This window comes from Anolis sagrei, chromosome 1 (genome assembly GCF_037176765.1).
Source record: "Anolis sagrei isolate rAnoSag1 chromosome 1, rAnoSag1.mat, whole genome shotgun sequence".
Lineage (NCBI taxonomy): Eukaryota > Metazoa > Chordata > Lepidosauria > Squamata > Dactyloidae > Anolis > Anolis sagrei.
This window is the reverse complement of record NC_090021.1, coordinates 143,445,972-143,465,341: the sequence shown is the minus strand read 5'-3', so window position 1 is coordinate 143,465,341 and position 19,370 is coordinate 143,445,972. Positions and strand designations below refer to the sequence as shown.

Genomic DNA, 19,370 nt, shown 5'->3' with positions numbered 1-19,370 from the left:
GTGCTTTGGTCTCTTGCCCATGAAATATGCAGGGAATGTCTTTATTAGAGAGATGCAACAGAAGCTTTCTTGAAGCAGTAGGTGGCAATGTTTTTTTTACTAAGATGAGCTATTGAGACATCTCGCTTTCTCTTTAAATTCTCAGACTTTAAACAGGTCTAAATCTTATCAAGCAAAATTAAGAGCAGAAGAATATGGGAAAAGTGGGGCTGTTTGTGCAACAGTGAATCAGCATGCCCGGTTGTTGTTTGTAATGGATCTCTGATTACAGAATATACAGAACTCATTTCTCATGCATTGTGTGTTATGCTATACTGAATCTGAAGGTACGCATAGAGACCCACGTCCAGGCTATGGAACTCCCTACCAAGAGAAGCTAGACTTGCTTCTTTCTTTCTTGTCCTTCTGCCAAGAGGCAAAGACCTTTGAGATGCAAGGTACATAGCTGTAGAGAAAGCATTCAATCTGGATAAATGCTGTTTTTCCTTCCTCAATGAATTCTTTCTAAGTGCCATTTCAAATTATGCTTTTAAACTGGATTTGTTTTCATTCATTTTACTGTTAGAAGCCTTATTTACTATTAGAAGCCCCAATTCCAATTTTTGTGGGAAAGATGCAGCATTAGAAAAATAAAATACATAAAATTTAGATAAGGGTTTGCAACTGATATCTCTCATGAATTCAATCTATTGACCCATACACTAGAAGTTCTCCCGTTGTTGTTCTCTTGCCTTTGTACTTAAAACTCTTCTGGAAGATTGTTTAAAGGGAGAGGCAGAGATAGAAAAGCCCCAAGTGAAAGTAGAAAATAACTAAAGGAACAAAAGGGCAAGGGCAAAAGCGTGGAATGTAAGGATGAAGGATTTGTCTACTTATTATCATGCTGCAGACTGCTCCTGTATTTACCATGATGGTGACCACATGCACTGGGTCAAACACTCTGCAACAACACATCAGTATCCGGATTGTCCAGATAGGCTGAGATCTCAGTGTTGCTGTTGTTCTTTCTTGTTGGCACAGAGCTCATTGCAAGGGTCTGGCCAGGCCTGTAGCCAGGATTTTGATTTGGGGGGGGGGGGGGGGAGCTGAGTTTGATTTGGGGGGGGTGAGTCTGAGTGAAAGAGTGTCTACCCTAGCAAACCTTTTCTATCGTTACCCCAATACCCCCATGCATAAGGGATATATTGAGCATGGTGATCAGATCATGATATGAATAAACATAACTGTTTAAATAGTGTACCAGTAAGGCCTTCTCGCGGACCACCATGAGAATTTTGGGGGGGGCTCAAGCCCCCCCCCCCCGGCTACATGCCTGGGTCTGGCCATTCAGTTGGAGTCTACTAATGGGGCACAAGGATGGGATAGAGTGATCCTCTCCTTCATTCTGATTGCACTGACATCCTGTTATGACCCCCAGCAGACATGTGGGTCATCTAGAGTGCAGCCAGTGTAGGCCTCCCATGTTGTACAGGAAGCAATGGGGGGGGGGGCATATAGTCAACGCTTCCCCTATGGGATCAGGTTCTTGTTGAGCTGGGTGATGCAGGATGTGGGGTGATGGGTTCCCCACACACCCCGCTGATGGTCACCAGATTCACCATGCCACGTGTGAGAAGGTGGAAACTCTCAAAGTAACCAAAGAAGCAAATATTGGGGGAGAAATCAAATCCATGGCAGGTGCCATGTTCAAGTTAACATTTCAACCACTGTACATGGTAGCCATTCTCCAACTCAAATTGCTAAATGCTAGGTTACAATCTTGTACACTCTCATTCATAAGCAAAACTCAATACAGAGATATTTTCTTCCAATCAAAAACACATTGTATTATGATGCATATATGACTTCAGTCCTGCAGTCCTTCAGTCCTTACCCACAGGTCAGCCAGTTTTTCAATAGGATTTGTTAGTGAACTTGTATAAAGTTTTGTGTTTTAAACCAGTTTTCTTTTGGGGATGTAGGCAATATTGGCCTTGCTAGATTCAAAAGAATGGTCTGGGGATACATGAAAGAACATGAAAACAAAACTTTGTGTTTTTGAAAAAATTGGCCACCTGCAAAGACGTTGCCCAGGGGATGCCCGGATGTTTTTGATGTTTTATCATTCTTGTGGGAGGCTTCTCACATGTCCCAGCTGGAGCTGACATCGGGAGCTCATCTGTGCTTTCCCCAGATTTGAACCTCCAACCTGTCAGCTTAATCCATTGCGCCACCGAGGCTCCTGTACAGAGAATGTAAGCTTGGGGAAATAGATTAATATCTGTGGTGACATTTTTGTCTTTCTTCGTTTATATTGTAATTTAATTTATATTCACTCTTTGTAAAGCTACAAAGTAAAATATTCTCTTTTCTACTTGTTGTGGTGTTTTAAAATTTTAAAAAATCATAGGACTTGGCATTTAAATAGGCTTTTGTTTTAATGCTAATATACTGGGAAAGTGCAGTGAATCTGTATGGAAACTGGAGACTTACATGATGTTCAGCAGGCTAAGAAACAAAACCAAGCAAAACTGCTTTTATTGTGGAATTCATTCATGTTGTATAAAGATCCTTGGTGTTAATAAACTTTTTTCATGAACAGAATAAGACAGCTTTACAGAAAATAACTGTTGTCACGGCTGTGATCTAAATAAACTGGGATGCCCATTCACTTCCCATCCCTGGAGTAAATTAAAATGTTTGACCCAACTAGACTAGATCCATTAAATCATTGGAACTCCCATAAGTGTTGATTTAGCAAGATCTCATGGATTCAATAGGTCCACTGTAGCTAGGACTGGCAACTGAATTTCCCATAATGGTTTTCAAAGAATAATCTAGTTTTCACCCTTAGATAAAGGTTACAGCAGGTTTTGGGCCATGATGAAATAAAGAAAGGGAGTGCATCATTTCCACTGATATGTTAAGTCACCCTTGGAAAGAGTTCACACAAAATTGAACAATCAAATGCAGACAGCAATTGATTAGTTAAAGCAGTGCCACTAAAACTCAGGAAGGAAGTGTAAACATTCAAGCCTGAGCTTGTTTCACATTGTTTCCCAACAAGCTGTCCTCGAGGCATACAATGACAACAAGAACAATAAAAATAATACAGGTAAATTTAGTCATCATGGCATGGCTTTTCCCAGCCTATCTAAGGCTAACATGCTTGTGAAAGGCTACTACCTTTCCTGTGATTGGACAGAAAATGTCTGAACATCTTTTTCTCTGAAGCATCCTTCCCTCCAGCTCGACACTACCATGTTTAGTAAAGCACCATGACACACCTTGCTTGCTGTGACTAAGAACAGGCTCTGAGAGTTTTAGCTCTGTGATAAAATCAGTTTATCTACCTCCTGAGCCCTTGCTGTTGGAATGAGCAGGAAAATCCACCAACCTAGCTGGAATGTCAGGTAATTTATTTGCAGCACGATAGCCTGCTCTACCAGCACTCTCAGAAGACACACATGCGCTTTTTTGTTAGTTTTTCTTCGGGAGGAAAGGGCAGGACTTTTATAGATTCTCTCATAGAAGCAAGTAGGATCAGTCACATTCTAGGATAGGCAAGCGTCTGTGAAGATTGTGTACTAGAGCTCCTGCTTCAACCTGTAGCAATGTGATGCAATGTTATATTAAGGCTGTATCATATTATGTTCCTCCCCAAATCTTTGTGAAGAGAGACCAAAAGCTGTGTACATACCAAGACAAAGCTGATAATGCTGGAGAGAGGATCCCATTGCTCTCTTCCACTGCTCCTCCGGCCAGTTTGCTTTTCCTTTACAACTTCCATTGGTTAACATTCCTTGTCTACTCAACCCTACTTTTTTTACTAGGGAGAAGTGTTCAGAAAGCAAGAATTGTATATTTCTTCCAACCCCAACTAATCTGAAACTTTTTGATTTCTCTGTTCATTTCTAAAGGGAATTCTTTCTTTGCCACTGCGTCATCTTGACATAGCTTCTTATAATCAACTAGCAAATCATTTATCCAGGTAACTAGTTGGATTTCTTTACAACTTTATTGTCTTCCTCTTTCATCCCCATTCTCCTTCCACACCTGAGTTGGTTTTAACATTTGGTAAGCTTGCCAGGCTTCAGGCTTACCTTGAAACAACGGATATATTCCTCTACTGTTCGGTGATGCATTTTTCAAAACTTTTGCCTGAATGCTTGAACAATTTGTTATGAAATGCTAGGAATAAAAGGTGTGCCGAAAACAAGCATGCCTACTATCAGAAAGTTTCGTGAGGTAGAAACATACAGTGCTTCCCCTACAAACTGACTTCAAAAACATCATCTAAAACGGATTATTCTTGTATGAAAATGCCCACACATAGAAACAAGCTCACAGCTGCTGAAAAATTCAGGTCATCATTCCTAAGCCATCAGATATAGCAATTGTCACCTGTAGTAAAATCTTTGTGGCTGTACCAACTCAGCTGGGATTTCTTCACTGAAGAATTAATGTTATATTTTCTTCTTTCAATAGGTGCAAGAAGTTAAATAAGGAAGCTGTTATTTTCACAGGAGTTGAGCAACTGGATGAGCAAGCCTGGTGCTCTAGTGTGAACCCTGCTATTGGTTTCAAATGTAAAATATTAAGCATTCTTTTTTTTAAAAAAAATCACACTACATGTTTAAATGATTTGCTTTGTATGTTTTATGTGAAATGCCAAGAATATATTTGCTAGAAAATTGACCTATATGTTTTTTTTTTAATTTAAAAAACTGGAATAGGCAGTCTGGTGTACACAAATTGTCCTGATCGGTTTTCAAAAACCATTCCTTGTGAACCGCATCACAGAAACTTCCCAAGTATTGTATTTCCTTTAGGGAACACATACAATAGGAGTGTTAGGGCAACAATGAAGCTCAATAAGCCGAGCCAGCATTCTGTCTAATCTGAGAATGCATTGCCTAACCTTCACAACATAATTCTTTTCAAAAGAACATGAATAGCAAGGGGGATTTGTTTTGTGACTTCATCTAGAAAACCCCTATAACAGTTAAATGTCTATAAGCATTGCCACCTCCTGTTGTCCTTCCCATGGAATCATTAAATGCACCTATCCATACAGTATAACAACTGTAGTTGGCTTCATATATGTAGCTCTAGGCCAAAAACAATAAACCAGTAGTCTAAACAATCCTGAATGCGTGAACATTGGCCTTGCGAGCTGAAGCTTCCGGTACTTTCAAGTCCAGACAAGAACTTGGCAATAGGATCCAAGTCTAAACAAGAAATTAATTTATGTTTCATATGTACTTTACACACAAAGCTTAGAGATTTTATACACAATATTTTTAAATAATTTTGTGCATGAAATGAAGTTGGTGCATCATCGGAAAGCACAGGTGTCACTATCTCAGTCACTAATGTTTATATTTCGGGATTTTGTGTTCACATTTGGGCATATTGAGTATTCATGCCAAGTTTAGTCCAGATCTATCATTGTTTGAGTCCACAGTGCTTTCTGGAGATAGGTGAACTACAACTCGCAAACTCAAGGCCAATGCTCACCTAACCCTTTCATTATTTTTTACTGGTCATGGGCGTTCTGTGTGCCAAGTTTGGGTCAATTCCATCTCTGGTGGAGTTCAGAATGTTCTTTGATTGTAGGTGAACTATAAATCCCAGCAACTACAACTCCCAAGGTCCAGAGAATGAAAATCCATCCTGCCTATCAGATATTTACACGAGGATTCATAACAGTAGCAAAATCCCAGTTATGAAGTAGCAACGAAAATAATTTTAGGGTTGGGGGTCACCACAACATGAGGAACTATATAAAGGGGTCGCGGCGTTAGGAAGGTTGAGAACCACTGGTCTAAGGGATATTCAACCTGGACTAACATCAAATGTCATCTTTTCTGTTTGTCTTGAGTGTCACCTTTGTTTGATATATTTCACCTTATGTTCGTTTGTGGTCAGGCATGTTAGAAATATATAATGTTGATCTCTTGGATCATCCTAATGGTTACAATTCCCTGATAATGCACTTAACATTATAGACATGCCAATTTTCCAGAAAAGTCTAGGAATAAGCTCTTGGTGTTAGAAGATGGAGACAAGTAAACTGGGCAATTAATTAAAGGCATATGCTGATGCAGCTTTTTATAAGGACTTGCATAAGAAGAGTCCTATTAATTAGCATCCCAGTTGATCAGGATACTATATCTAGCTAGCATAAGAAATGCAAGCAACAACTAATAAGCAATCAAGTTTTGGGAACAATTAGATGGGAGTGCCTTAGATGTCCAGATGAAATTCTTAGGCATTTAGTCATCGCCGTAGACGTTAAACAACTGTACTACAGGTGATTCTGATTATACAAAGTTAGCTTCTGCTGTCACCTTGAGAATTCCTTATTGCGAATTCCGAAGTACTCCAAAATCCAAACTTGTCCCCATGGATGACTGAGACAGTGACATCTTTGCTTTCTGGTAGTTTAATGTATGCAAATGTATTTCATGCACAAAATTATTTAAAACATTGTGTAAAATCACCTTCGGGCTATCTGTATGAGGTGTATATAAATATAAATGAATTTCATGTTTAGACTTGGGTCCCATCTCCAACATATCTCATTATGTATATATATGGAAGTACAGGTATTCTAAAAGTTAAAACAAAAATTCCTAAATGCAAACTGCTTCCTGCCTCCTAAGCACTCCGGATAAGGGATATTCAACCTGTACCTTGAAATCTGAGGTTCCCTTATTTTCCAAGTGCAATCCTCTTTACTATGATCCTTCATTTTCAACATGATTTTATCTTCACTTTTTCTTTACTCACTACACCTAGTCCTCAGTTAGTAAATCTAAGAAAAAGCACTGGGCATTTCATTTCTGGTGTAAATCCCATTCCTGATCTATGCAAACTTAAAACATTCCTGAAGTGATAACTCTAGGGCTTGTCTACACAGTTTTAATAGTTCAAACTGACTGTGCAGTAACTCCAAGCTTTGGAATATTTCCATGGCTTTGTCACTGTGTGGAGAGCAAGACTAGAACCAATGTGAACTGGTTCACTGCCCACAAAGTCAGCTACCACCAGCCCATTTTCGCTGTGTTCATCAGAGAAAAGAGGATGGATTGTACCTGTGTCATCACAGTAGCCATTCCCAGGCAGCTACAGGGCTCTTTAAGAGCTCCTGTGCCTACATTAGCAGAAGTGCCTGCACAACCAAGGAAAAGGAAAGAAGTGATTGACCTTTCTGGTCATATTGGCGCCTCTGCTGATGTCAGGGCGGACTGCCCACGATGGCTAGGAGCTCTGCAGTCATGTAGCAGTAGTGGAGGCAACAGGGAACATAAGATGATGGTCCAGCTGAACCAAAACTGTCTTAGCCAGCTAGAATTTCTACATTCCACCTCATTGTGGTTTGGAGATAAGAGCGTGTGTGTCTCTCTAGGGCAGTGATGGGCAACCTTTTGAGCTTGGTGTGTCAAAATTTGCCAAAAACCAGAGCATACCTTGGGTGAGGTGTCAACTTTGAGAGAGAAAAAAACCATAATTTTGCAATATTTATAGTTTAAATAAGAAAAATGTATATTCCAGGCTGAGTTATGGAGTGAACAATGCTCAAACGTGCAGATGTAAAATTTGTAGAGCCTTTTACAAATTTAAGGATGGAATTAGATTGGCTCTTATAAGGTGTACTACTCTGTATGCGGCTGCATGTGGCCGCATGTCATCAAAAATAGCCATGCATTTCAGTGCTGACATACGTGTCATAGGTTCACCATCACGGTTCTAGGACCTCTGGAGCTACTCTGAAGTATAGGCAGCCAGTGTAAATGAGCCCCTAGAAACTCCATGCCTAAAAAGTATGATATGCAAATTGCATAGGCTTAGTTTGGTTCCAGAGATCATCCTGGGAAGGAGAATAATTGCTTTGTTTCATTTCATGTATACGTTTTTCTATAATCAAAGTCTCTAGAATGACATAGATATGAATACTTTGCTATAAATTGTATAATAAAGGAAACACCACTTAACATAAACTAAATTAAAATCAGCAGACAGTATTCAAATCAGAAGATAAATATCAATCAAATAAATATCACAATGGTACAACGAAAGAGCTTTTAAAATTAAAGCTTGAATATCTTTGTCTAACACCAAAAAATTAACATGGATGGCACCAGTCAGAATATTTGAACAAATGAAGAGATGCATGATACTAAAAGTGCACAACCCAGTATGTATTTTCTATCAGTGATAGTGCAACTGCAGTGGAATAGCAGATTTGGGCTATAAGATCTGAACATTAGGAGGGATTTCCTGACTGTGAGAGCCGTTCGGCAGTGGAACTCTCTGCCCCGGAGTGTGGTGGAGGCTCCTTCTTTGGAAGCTTTTAAGCAGAGGCTGGATGGCCATCTGTCAGGGGTGATTTGAATGCAATATTCCTGCTTCTTGGCAGGGGGTTGGACTGGATGGCCCATGGGGTCTCTTCCAACTCTTTGATTCTATGATTCTAAGTCAAATTATAGAAAAGCAGAGACGTTGGGTTCGAAAATGTAGCATACTGATTCCATAGCTCTGATAATACAAACAGCCTAGCAATATTTATGATTTATTTATTTACCACATTTATATACTGCCTTTCTCAGCCCGGAGGCAACTCAGGACAGTTCACAATTGGCAACAATTTGATGCCTCAACAATTATAAACAAATAAAACCATAATGAAATACTGTTAAAACATTTAAAACATAATAGATAAAACACTTAATTCAGATAGTAAACAGTTATCCATCTGAGCACCAAATTATATCAAATACTTTGGCCCCAAGGCATAGTTTTACAGTTGAAAACCAATATTTTGAATTAAGTCAAAGACATGTGATGATGATGATACATGACTAACACAATATCGTAAAGACTAGACTCTTGCTGCTATATTCTGTATACTGAAATTTACACACAGCCCTTCCACATTGTTGTATAAGATCCACATTGAACTGAATTATATGCAGACTCAGATAACCCAGTTCAAAGCCAATATTGTGGATTATCTGTCTTGATATTCTGGATTATATGGCTGTGTGGAAGGGCCCTAAATTGTTCCCTCTTACCACTTTAATAAGAGAAGGGTATCATTCCTTTTTTGATAACAGTTAAAGCCCACTACTTAAATGGCCTGTGTAATTTAATCTAGAGTGGTATTTTTAGGGTGGGTTAAGTTAAGTTGTATGTAAGTTTAAACAGGCAATTTTTAAAAGTGTAACTCCAGCCAAATAGATAGCTTGCTTTGGGTAGCATGGGGAATGGTTAACACCCCTACAATGTTTGTTTTACAGTCTGTGCCACTGTTCAGAAGATTCCACCTCACTTTCTGTTCCTGTGACAATTGGATTCTGAAAAAGAAATGGCTTGTTGTGGAAACAAGGATTGGTGAGAAACCTTCAGTGGAGACACCTTTTTGCCATGATAACTCTTTCAGGAGTAAATTTCCTTTCTAGGGATGGATTTCTCTCACTTGCCTATGGGAACACTTTCAGACAGAACTAAAATCCATGAGTTTAAATAACCTTCTTCAGTGCAGGGTTGAGTCCTCACCCCATCCCAAAAAACGCCAGGCATTCCTGGTGTGGGGAGGGGGTGGCTACATGCTATCCCGATTAAAATCTACCCCAAAGCACCCCTATTTCCCCTAAAAGTTAAATAAAAAGTACCTGGCTGCCATAATTTTCCTGCTTGCATCCTCCTGGGGCAAGGAAATGATGCCTGGAGACTAAATTGGTGGCTTGGGGGAAGGGGGTGAACACCTTCCTGCACCTTTGTCCTTCAGGAGCCCAAAAGGTCAGGGTTGCACTGGAGACTCACCCCCAGGTAATCCTGAGACTAGCCAGAAGTGAATTTCCACAGGCCCAATACCCCATTAGAACCGGGCTGTTTGGGAATGCCCTGATATAATAGGGTATCAAATTAATTCTGAACAAACCAAGGAAACCTTGGTTTTCTGGGCTGTAAGGCCATGTTCCAGAAACATTATCTCCTGATGTTTCTGGAACATGGCCATATAATCCGGAAAACTCACAGCAGCCCAGTGATTCCAGCCATGAAAGCCTTTGACAAAACCTTTGTTTCAAATTAATTTGTTTTTACCAGAGGTGTTGTGTGGACACCTCGAATAAAAACTGAGACAGGTCCTAGGTTTTGGGCCTGTCTAGATAGTCCCTGAGTTGTTTGTAAGTCAGATGTCTGTAACCCGAGGACTGCCTGTGTATGTAGTGTGTTTCATATATGTTTTATATGCATAACTGTAGCGGTAAAATTGAGTCACAATCATTCAGTCAGGTTAACCCCAACTCAGCTTGGCTGGATAGTCATCCTTACCATTGTTATTATATGTCGTCCTGACAATGGCCTCAGAGGTCTGGTGAGCTCTTAGCCATTGCCAGGCACCTTTGTTGATGTCAGCAATGGCACTGGCATGACTTGAAGAAAGAAGAGAGAAATGGCGGAAGGCAATCCCCCTCCTCTGTTGATGCTCCTTTGATATCAACCAAGGTGTGTGGTGCCATCCAGAAGCTCTCTGGAGATGTATGGTTGCTGACACAGTGACAGACAACAACAAAGGTGCTATCTCATTTTCTCCACACTGCACAATGGAGGGGAATGGAGATGGTGTTACTGCCATGTGTGAACAGCTGGGCTGGTTTGAATGAGAAGTGTCCCAGCTATTCATACCACCCCTGAAGTTTCAGAAACGCACTGGAACATTCCCAGACTTCTGCTAACATGATGTAAAATTGGTTTAGCCATTTTAAAACCAGGTTAGGGGCTGGAAATCCCTGAATGTCATATAGGGGTCCAAAATCGACTTCTGGCATGATTCAGGATATGTAGCTATTGTAGATATTCAGCAAGATATCTTGGGGATCATCTTGGGGATTATGGGAAGATGAAGGCAATTCTCCTGGCACGGCGATTTGACTGACAAGACTGTTTTATTGTTTTAATGCTTGTTGATGTATTGTTTTAATTGTTATTTATATTTAATTGTGGTTTTACTATTGTAATTGTTTGTATTGGCATTGTATCGGTGCATAACGTAAGGCATTGAATCTTGCATTATGTATGTGTAAACCGCTTTGAGTCCAGCCCGGCCCGTCCCGTTCCCCCCCCCCCCCCGCAAGGGTGAGAAAGGCAGTATATAAATACTGTAAATAATAATAAATAAATAAATCTTATCAGGATGAAAGAGTTGCTATAAATTGGAAAGGACTTGAAGGCAAACAGCAACAATAAACTGGGGGCACGTTTTGCTCGTTTTTAGAAAGCAGAAATGTGAACGCAATTGTGGCCACCTCTCAGGATGTTTCCCCATTCCAGAGGTCAACAAGAGTTTCAACACATTGCTTACCCAAGGCAGCAGAAAGATCCAAAAGTGCTATTCAGTTAAGCAATCCAGATATTTAGCTTCCTGGACAAGCCATCTAAATTACCTGTGTCATTCTTGCAGTGATTCTGAATTATAGTAGTTTAAGCCCCACCAGATAATGATCTTTCCATGACAGCAGTACTACCAGGAATTCCCACATAGCAAGATCAACATCAGCCCTCCCAGCAAAGAAGCAAAGTTCAGGGTTTGCCCCAACTTTAGACAATTTTTTCCTTTACTCTTTTACTTTACAAAAAATTGTTGAATCTGGATTATAGGGTAATGTAGATGGAGCTCACAAGTCTACTGCAGGCATGGGCAAACTTCAACCCTCTATGTGCTTTGGACTTCAACTTCCCAGGAATCCCAGCCAACTAACGGCTGTTAGGAATTGTGGGAGGTGAAGTCCAAAACACCTGGAGGGCCAAAGTTGGCCCATGCCTGATCTACTGGATAACCTTGAATTTAAAGAGCAATGGTACAGGTGTGGGTTCAAAATGGCATGAAGAACATGAGGGAGGGGTTCATAATATCAATGTATTGAGATGCAAGTTCAGGGATTAATCTGAGTTCCTATTTCATGCAATGCCTTGAATCCAGACAAGACAGAGGTACTCCTGGTCAGTCGCAAGGCCGAACAGGGCATAGGGTTACAGCCTGTGTTGGATGGGGCCACACTCCCCCTGAAGATGCAGGTTCGCAGCTTGGGTGTGATCCTGGACTCATCGCTGAGCCTGGAACCACAGGTTTCGGCGGTGACCAGGGGAGCATTTGCACAGCTAAAGCTTGTGCGCCAGCTGCGCCCATACCTTGGGAAGTCTGACTTGGCCACGGTAGTCCACGCTCTGGTTACATCCCGTTTAGACTACTGCAACGCTCTCTACGTGGGGTTGCCTTTGAAGACAGCTCGGAAGCTCCAACTAGTCCAACGCTCGGCAGCCATGATTTTAACAGGAGCGGAGCGCAGGGAGCATACAACCCCCCTGTTGCGCCAACTCCACTGGCTACCGATCTGCTACCGGGCTGAATTCAAAGTGCTGGCGTTGGCCTTTAAAGCCCTAAACGGTTCCGGCCCAAGCTACCTATCTGACTGCATCTCTGCCTATGAACCCACCAGGAGTTTGAGATCTTCCGGGGAGACCCTGCTCTCGATCCCGCCTGCTTCTCAAGCTCGGCTGGCGGGGACGAGAGATAGGGCCTTTTCTGTGGTGGCCCCCCGGCTTTGGAACACCCTCCCCATAGAGGTACGATCAGCCCCTTCGCTGATGGTGTTTCGGAAAAGATTGAAGACATGGATGTTTAAACAAGCATTCGGTTAATCCGTTGTAACGAATTGTGATGACTAAGGATTGGTTATACACGGACGATGAATTTTGGATTACGATTCCAATTATGAGATGCATAGGATTGTTATTGGTGGCCCAATAATTTGTACTGTATATGTGTTTTATGCTTTTAACTGAATATTGTTTTTTAAATGTTGTAAACCGCAATGAGTCGCCGATTTAGGCTGAGATATTAGCGGTATACAAGTGCATTAATAAATAAATATAGGCCGTTCCTAGAACTGGAAGAATGTTAAACGTGGATTGGATTTATGTCCTGATTGTTCCTGATACATCAAGTGATAGGCGAGCAGACATATGTTACCTTTCTCCAACACATTTCCTTCGTTGATTAGGACAAGGAAACACTGCCAGGAATGGAGATGGCCAAGTTTCTCTTTGTTCCAACACTTTCCTCTACTTTGAGATGTATAGCTCCAAAATCAGATGTTTTGTTTGTAGGCCTTACATACATTATCTATAGGTCAAAATACAGTATGTCATGGAAGAATACCTATAAATACAGCTATAGTGAATGTTTCCCCCCAAAAAGTCCACCAAACTTTTATAGTATGTGCCTGTCATCTGAAGAAATCAATTTTGACCAAAGGACATGGCTGTAAGAGAGGCTGAGAAGCCAAATTAGTGACACATGGTCAGAGACGGCCCTAGGTAATTTTCAACAATAAGCAAACAGTATTTTGCCCCCCCCCCCCCCAAACAATCACTGATATATATTTTCCATTCGTCATGGGAGTTCTGTGTGCCATATTTGGTTCAATTCCATCATTGGTGGAGTTCAGAATGCTCTTTGATTGTAGGTGAACTATACATCCCAGTAACTACAACTCGCATATGTCAAGGTCTATTTTCCCCCAAGAGCGCCTCAAGAGCGCCCCTGGGCAAAATCAACTATACTGCAAATGCTTACTTTGTGTAATGGGCTGAGCCGCCCCTGCACATGGTACTGAATTGATGGTGATTAAAACCATCAATTCACTTGACATTACAGACAATATTTCTAAAGATTTATGCCCCTTCTACACTGCCATATAATCCAGTTCAAAGCAGATAAACTCAATTTTATATAGCAGTCTAGAAAGGACCTTAATTTGAGACCATATAGAAGTCTTACATAAGGAAGATTCTCCAGCCCCTTCTACACTGTCATAAAAATCCAGATGATCTGGATTATATGGCAGTGTAGATTCATATAATCCAGTTCAAAGGATATATAATATGGATTATCTGATTTGATAATCTGAATCAGAGTTCCTCAAAGTGTGCTTCTCTGAGTGTTTTGGACTTCTGCTCCCACAGATCCTAACAGCTGTTAAACTAGCTGGGATTTCTAGGAGCCGAAGTCCAAAACGTCTGGAGGAGCCCAGTTTAAGAAACATTGATCTGGATTATAAGGCAATGTACATCCAGCCCTAGAGAGATGTTCTCCTTAGGAATCTGCCTGACCACAGACTCACAGACCCCATCATCTACACTGCCATATAAAATCCAGATTATCTGCTTTGAACTGGATTATATGGCAGTGGAGATCTTGCCACAGTGGATGACCTAGGCTGGATTCACACTGCCCTATATCCAGGATCTGATCCCAGATTATCTATTTTGAACTGAATTATATGTGGTTGAGGCCCCTTCCATACAGCTGAATAAAATCACACATTATCTACTGTGAACTGGAATATATGGCAGTGTGGACTCAGATAACCAATTTCAAAGTAGATATTGTGGAATGTTTTGCCTTGATATTCTGGGTTATATGACTGTGTGGAAGGGCCCTGAATCTAAACTGCCCTATATCCCAGGATTTGATCCCAGATTGAACTGGATTATATGAGTCTACCCTGCAAGATAATCTGGGATAATCAGATAATCTGGGATCAGATCCTGAGAGCTAGAGCAGTGTAGATCCAGCCTCATATAATCAAGTTCAAAGCAGATAATCTGGGATATAGTGCAGTGTATATCCAGTCCTAGAGATTCTTTGGGAAAACAAATCCGCAAATGATATAATCTACACATGTCAACACTACGAATGAGAAGGGGTGACTGTAATGGGTCTTGTGGAGCCATGGATTTCAGTATTCACCTGTGTGTCCTGGGTCCAAACCCCAGCAACTCCTGACAAGGCCTCTGAGGCCTACAGCATGGCTGAGCCCTGCTTCGCTTGGACCAAACCCCAGCAACTCCTGACAAGGCCTCTGAGGCCTACAGGGTGGCCGAGCCCTGCTTCGCTTGAGCCACGTTCTGAGGGCCTCAGAGCTCAGCCTCACCGGCCTATGAACCTCCGCCTTCTGACCAATGGCGTTGCATCAGAATCTACTTCAACCTATTGTTAGCGAGTCCAACAAAGCCCTGAAACTGGACTCATATTCTGAGGCTCCCCCTTCCCCTGTGCAGCATTAAAGTTTGGCCTGAATAAGCCTGGCCTGTTCATTTAACTGCCTTGCTAATAAAAATGATCAAACTGGGTCTTTCCATTCTCAGTTATGGAGAAAATCTCCCATAGGACCCTACCACACAGCTATTAGCACACTGAACTAGATTATATGGTGGTGCGGACTCAGATAATCCAGTTCATAGCAGATATTGTGGATCATCTGCCTTGATATTCTGGATTATATGGCAGTGTAGAAGGGCCCCTAGATTGATGGGATACAAACAGGCTGCAATTTCCTACCTATGAGGGGGAAAAACCCTGTAAAGTTTTTTTTATCACCTGCAAAATGATCCCAGCCCTTTTCTACACTGCATATAAAATCCAGATTATCTGCTTTGAACTGGATTATATGGCAGGGTAAACTCAGGTCCCTTCCACACAGCTGTATAAAATCCACATTGAATTGGATTATATGGCATCTGAGCCCACACTACCATATATTCCAGTTCAAAGCAGATAATGTGGGATTTTATTCAGCTGTGTGGGAAGGGTTACAGTTAGGGTGTGTGTGGACTCAGATAACCCAGTTCAAGACAGATATTGTGGGATTTTCTGCCTTGATATACTGGGATCTAGGGCTGTGTGGAAGGGCCCTTGGTTATCTGGGACTCCTTCCACACAGCTGAGTAAAATCCTCCATGTTCTGCTTTGAACTGGAATATAGGGCAGTGTGGACTCAGATAACCCAGTTCAAAGCAGGTATTGTGGGATTCTCTGCCTTGATCTTTTGGGGGCCCTTCCACACAGCCCTACCATATCCCAGAATATCACTGAGGACCCTTCCACACAGCCCTGTATCCCAGAATATCAAGGCAGGAAATCCCACATTATCTGAGTGTGGACTTTCTGCCTTGATATTCTGGGCTATAGGGCTGTGTGGAAGGGCCTTGAAAGTAGTAGCAAGTGTTTTCATAGGCATTACATAGCAGTATAGATGGGGACATAGACTTTTAGTCGATTTCCTCAGTCTGCATCTGCTTTGAACCGGATTGTATGAGTTTACACTGCCACATAACCCTGTTCATTTAATATGGGAGCCTGAGGCAGCCCCTTTTGAAGCAGTCCTGTGGTAATAATCTCCAGAGAGCAGTAAGTGGCCCTTAAAAGCGGGCTCAACCCGCCCTACTTCTGAGAAGTGTGGCCTTTGACTCTTCCCGCGCTTTTTCCCCCCTTTTACACAGCCCTGTCTCTCATCTTCTGGGCAGGTGCCTGGGGTCCTTTTTCCCTTCTCTGTGTGTGTGAGTGAGTCTCCCGGCTGCTTTGGGTCTGTTCCTTTCCCGCTCCCAGTTGCCAGGAGAGGAGGAGGAGGATTGCACTCCTGTGATGCAATGGTAACCGGTCTTCGCGGTGCGTTTCGCCGCCTCTCGGAGCTGCCCTTGGCCGGGGGCGTCGAGGGCGGCCGGGCCTCTCCTTAGGTCCCCGCCTTGCCTAGCGAGGAGCTTCCCTTCCTTCTCCTCCTCCTCCTCGTCAGGCTCCAGCCCCGCCGCGGCTCCTCCAACGGGGTCCCCAAGAAGCATGGTCTTGCGGGCCCTCCTGGGCTGAAGCCTCCTCTTCCTCCTCCTCCGCTTTTTCCTCTTTTGGGCTCAGATCTGCGCCGCGATAGCCTTCCTCGACGAGCCAGACGGACCAGTTGCATGCTGAAGGGAGGCTGCCTCCATCCATCCATCCCTCGCCGCGCGGTTTCTTCCTGCCTGCCTTCCTGCCTGCCTGTCTTTCCCGGGGAAAGGTGAGGAGGTCCCGGGCCCTCCTCCGCCTCCTCCTCCTCCTCCCGCTGAGGGCCGCCTTCGGAGGAGCCATGGCTGCCAAGACGCCGAATGGCCTCGCCAACGGGCACCACAAAAGAGGGGCCCTCCTCGCCAGGAAGAACGGCTGTGTGGCCAAAGGCCAAAGCAAGGTCAGTCAGACGACGTCCAGCCTGCCTGCCATTCATTCAGGGCATGGCTCTGGAGAATGGGCGCGAGCCTCTCGCCTCTCCCAGGGCCCTGCCACACAGCCCTCTAACCCAGGAGATCAAGGCAGAAAGCCCCACAATATCCGCTTTGAACTGGGTTATATGGCAGTGTGGGCTCAGGTCCCTTCCACACAGCCCTATATCCCAGAATATCAAGGCAGAAAAACCCACAATGTCTGCTTTGAACTGGGTTATATGGCAGTGTGGGCTCAGGGCCCTTCCACACAGACGTCTAATCCAGGAGATCAAAGCGGTGGAACTCTCTGCCCCGGAGTGTGGTGGAGGCTCCTTCTTTGGAAGCTTTTTAACAGGGGCTGGATGGCCATCTGTCAGGGGTGATTTGAATGCAATATTCCTGCTTCTTGGCAGGGGGTTGGACTGGATAGCCCATGAGGTCTATTCCAACTCTAGGATTCTATGATTCTAAGGCAGAAAACGCCACAATGTCTGCCTTGAACTGGGTTATCTGAGTCCACACTCCCATATATTCCAGTTCAGAGCAGAACATGTGGGATTTTATTCAGCTGTGTGGAAGGAGCCCCAAATAACCAAGGGCCCTTCCACATAGCCCTGTATCCCAGAATATCAAGGCAGGAAACCCCACAATATCTGCTTTGAAGTTGGGTTATATGGCAGTGTGGGCTCAGGGCCCTGCCACACAGCCGACTAATCCAGGAGATCAAGGCAGAAATCCCCACAATATCTGCTTTGAACTGGGTTATCTGAGTCCACACTCCCATATATTCCAGTTCAGAGCAGAACATGTGGGATTTTATTCAGCTGTGTGGAAGGGGCCCCAGATAACCAAGGGCCCTTCCACATAGCCCTGTATCTCAGAATATCAAGGCAGGGAATCCCACAATATCTGCTTTGAACTTGTTTATCTGAGTCCACACTGCCCTATATTCCACTTCAAAGCAGAATATGTGGGAATTTTATTCAGCTGCGTGGAAGAGGTCCCAGATAACCAAGGGCCCTTCCACACAGCCCTGTATCCCAGAATATCAAGGCAGAAAATCCCGTACTATCTTCTTTGATCTTGGTTCTCTGAGTCCACACACAGATAATGTGGGATTTCCTGCCTTGATATTCTGGGATACAGGGCTGTGCCGAAGGGCCCTCAGTGATATCCTGAGTTATATGGCTGTGGAAGGGCCCTGAGTCCGCATTGCCATATTGTGGATTTTATACAGCTGTGTGAAAAGGGGCTTTGGTCCCTTCTACGTAGCTGAATACAATCCCACATTACCTGCTTTTAACTGGAGTATATGGCAATGTGGACACGGGGCCTTGCCACACAGACCTATATCCCAGAATATCAAGGCAGAAAATCCCATAGTATCTGCTTTGAACAGGGGCCCCTTCCACACAGCTGGATAAAATCCCACATTTTCAGCTTGGAACCGGAATATATGGCAGTGTGGACTCAGATAACCCAGTTAAAAGCAGATATTGTGGGATTTTCTGCCTTGATATTCTGATTTATATGGCTGTGTGGAAGGGCCCTGGGTTATCTGAGGCCACACTCAGATAATGTGGGAGTATCTGCCTTGATATTCTGGGCTATATGGCTGTGTGGAAGGGTCCTCAGAGTTTTCTTTCATATTAGATGTTATCACCCTCCTTTGCACTATTATTGAGCCTCCTTCTCTTGATCTTCCTCGTTGGCTCTCAAACACTTCCTGACATGCTGTCTGACAGGTGTCATCCAGTAAAACAGGCCTTTGGACAAGCTGGGAGTTGGAGGCCCAAACATCCGGAGGGCCACAAATTTAACACTTCTACTTTAAGCTGATTCAGGTTAAGGGCCTAGGTCACTTTTATATTTACACCTATTGGTCTTCAACTGATGGCATGGGTCACCTCCTTGCCACAAATGAGTCACAACAAACAGTAGTGCAGGTTGAGTATCCCTTATCTCAAATCCCGGAAACACTCCAAAATTGGCCTCGTGGATGGCAGAGAAAGTGATGCCTTTGCATTCTGCTGTTACAATGAACACTTAACTGTTTCATACACAAAATTATTACACATCTTGTGCATAAAATTACCTTCAGGCTATGTGTATATGAAACGTAAGTGAAGTAAATGTTTAAACTTGGCTGCCACCTTCAAGAGGGTCCCATAAATTTTGGATATGAGATACTCAACCTCTACAACTGGATATAAATGGTGGTACAATAATTGAGGAGATCACAGGACCCTTCCACACAGTCATATAACCTAGAATATCAAGGCAGATAATCCACAGTCCCTTCTTTGAAC

The 19,370-nt window shown here is 43.0% G+C and overlaps 1 protein-coding gene across 1 annotated transcript in view; it reads left to right on the top strand.

Annotated features, from left to right (window-relative positions):
• The first annotated feature begins 16,604 nt into the window (after positions 1 to 16,604).
• SPTLC3 (serine palmitoyltransferase long chain base subunit 3) overlaps positions 16,605 to 19,370 on the top strand; it is a 78,484-nt gene continuing 75,718 nt past the window's right edge. Inside the window, 2 exon segments of the mRNA XM_060785977.2 lie at positions 16,605 to 16,860; positions 16,863 to 17,048. Of these exon segments, the coding sequence (XP_060641960.2) occupies positions 16,789 to 16,860; positions 16,863 to 17,048 (258 nt within the window). The 5' untranslated portion in view covers positions 16,605 to 16,788.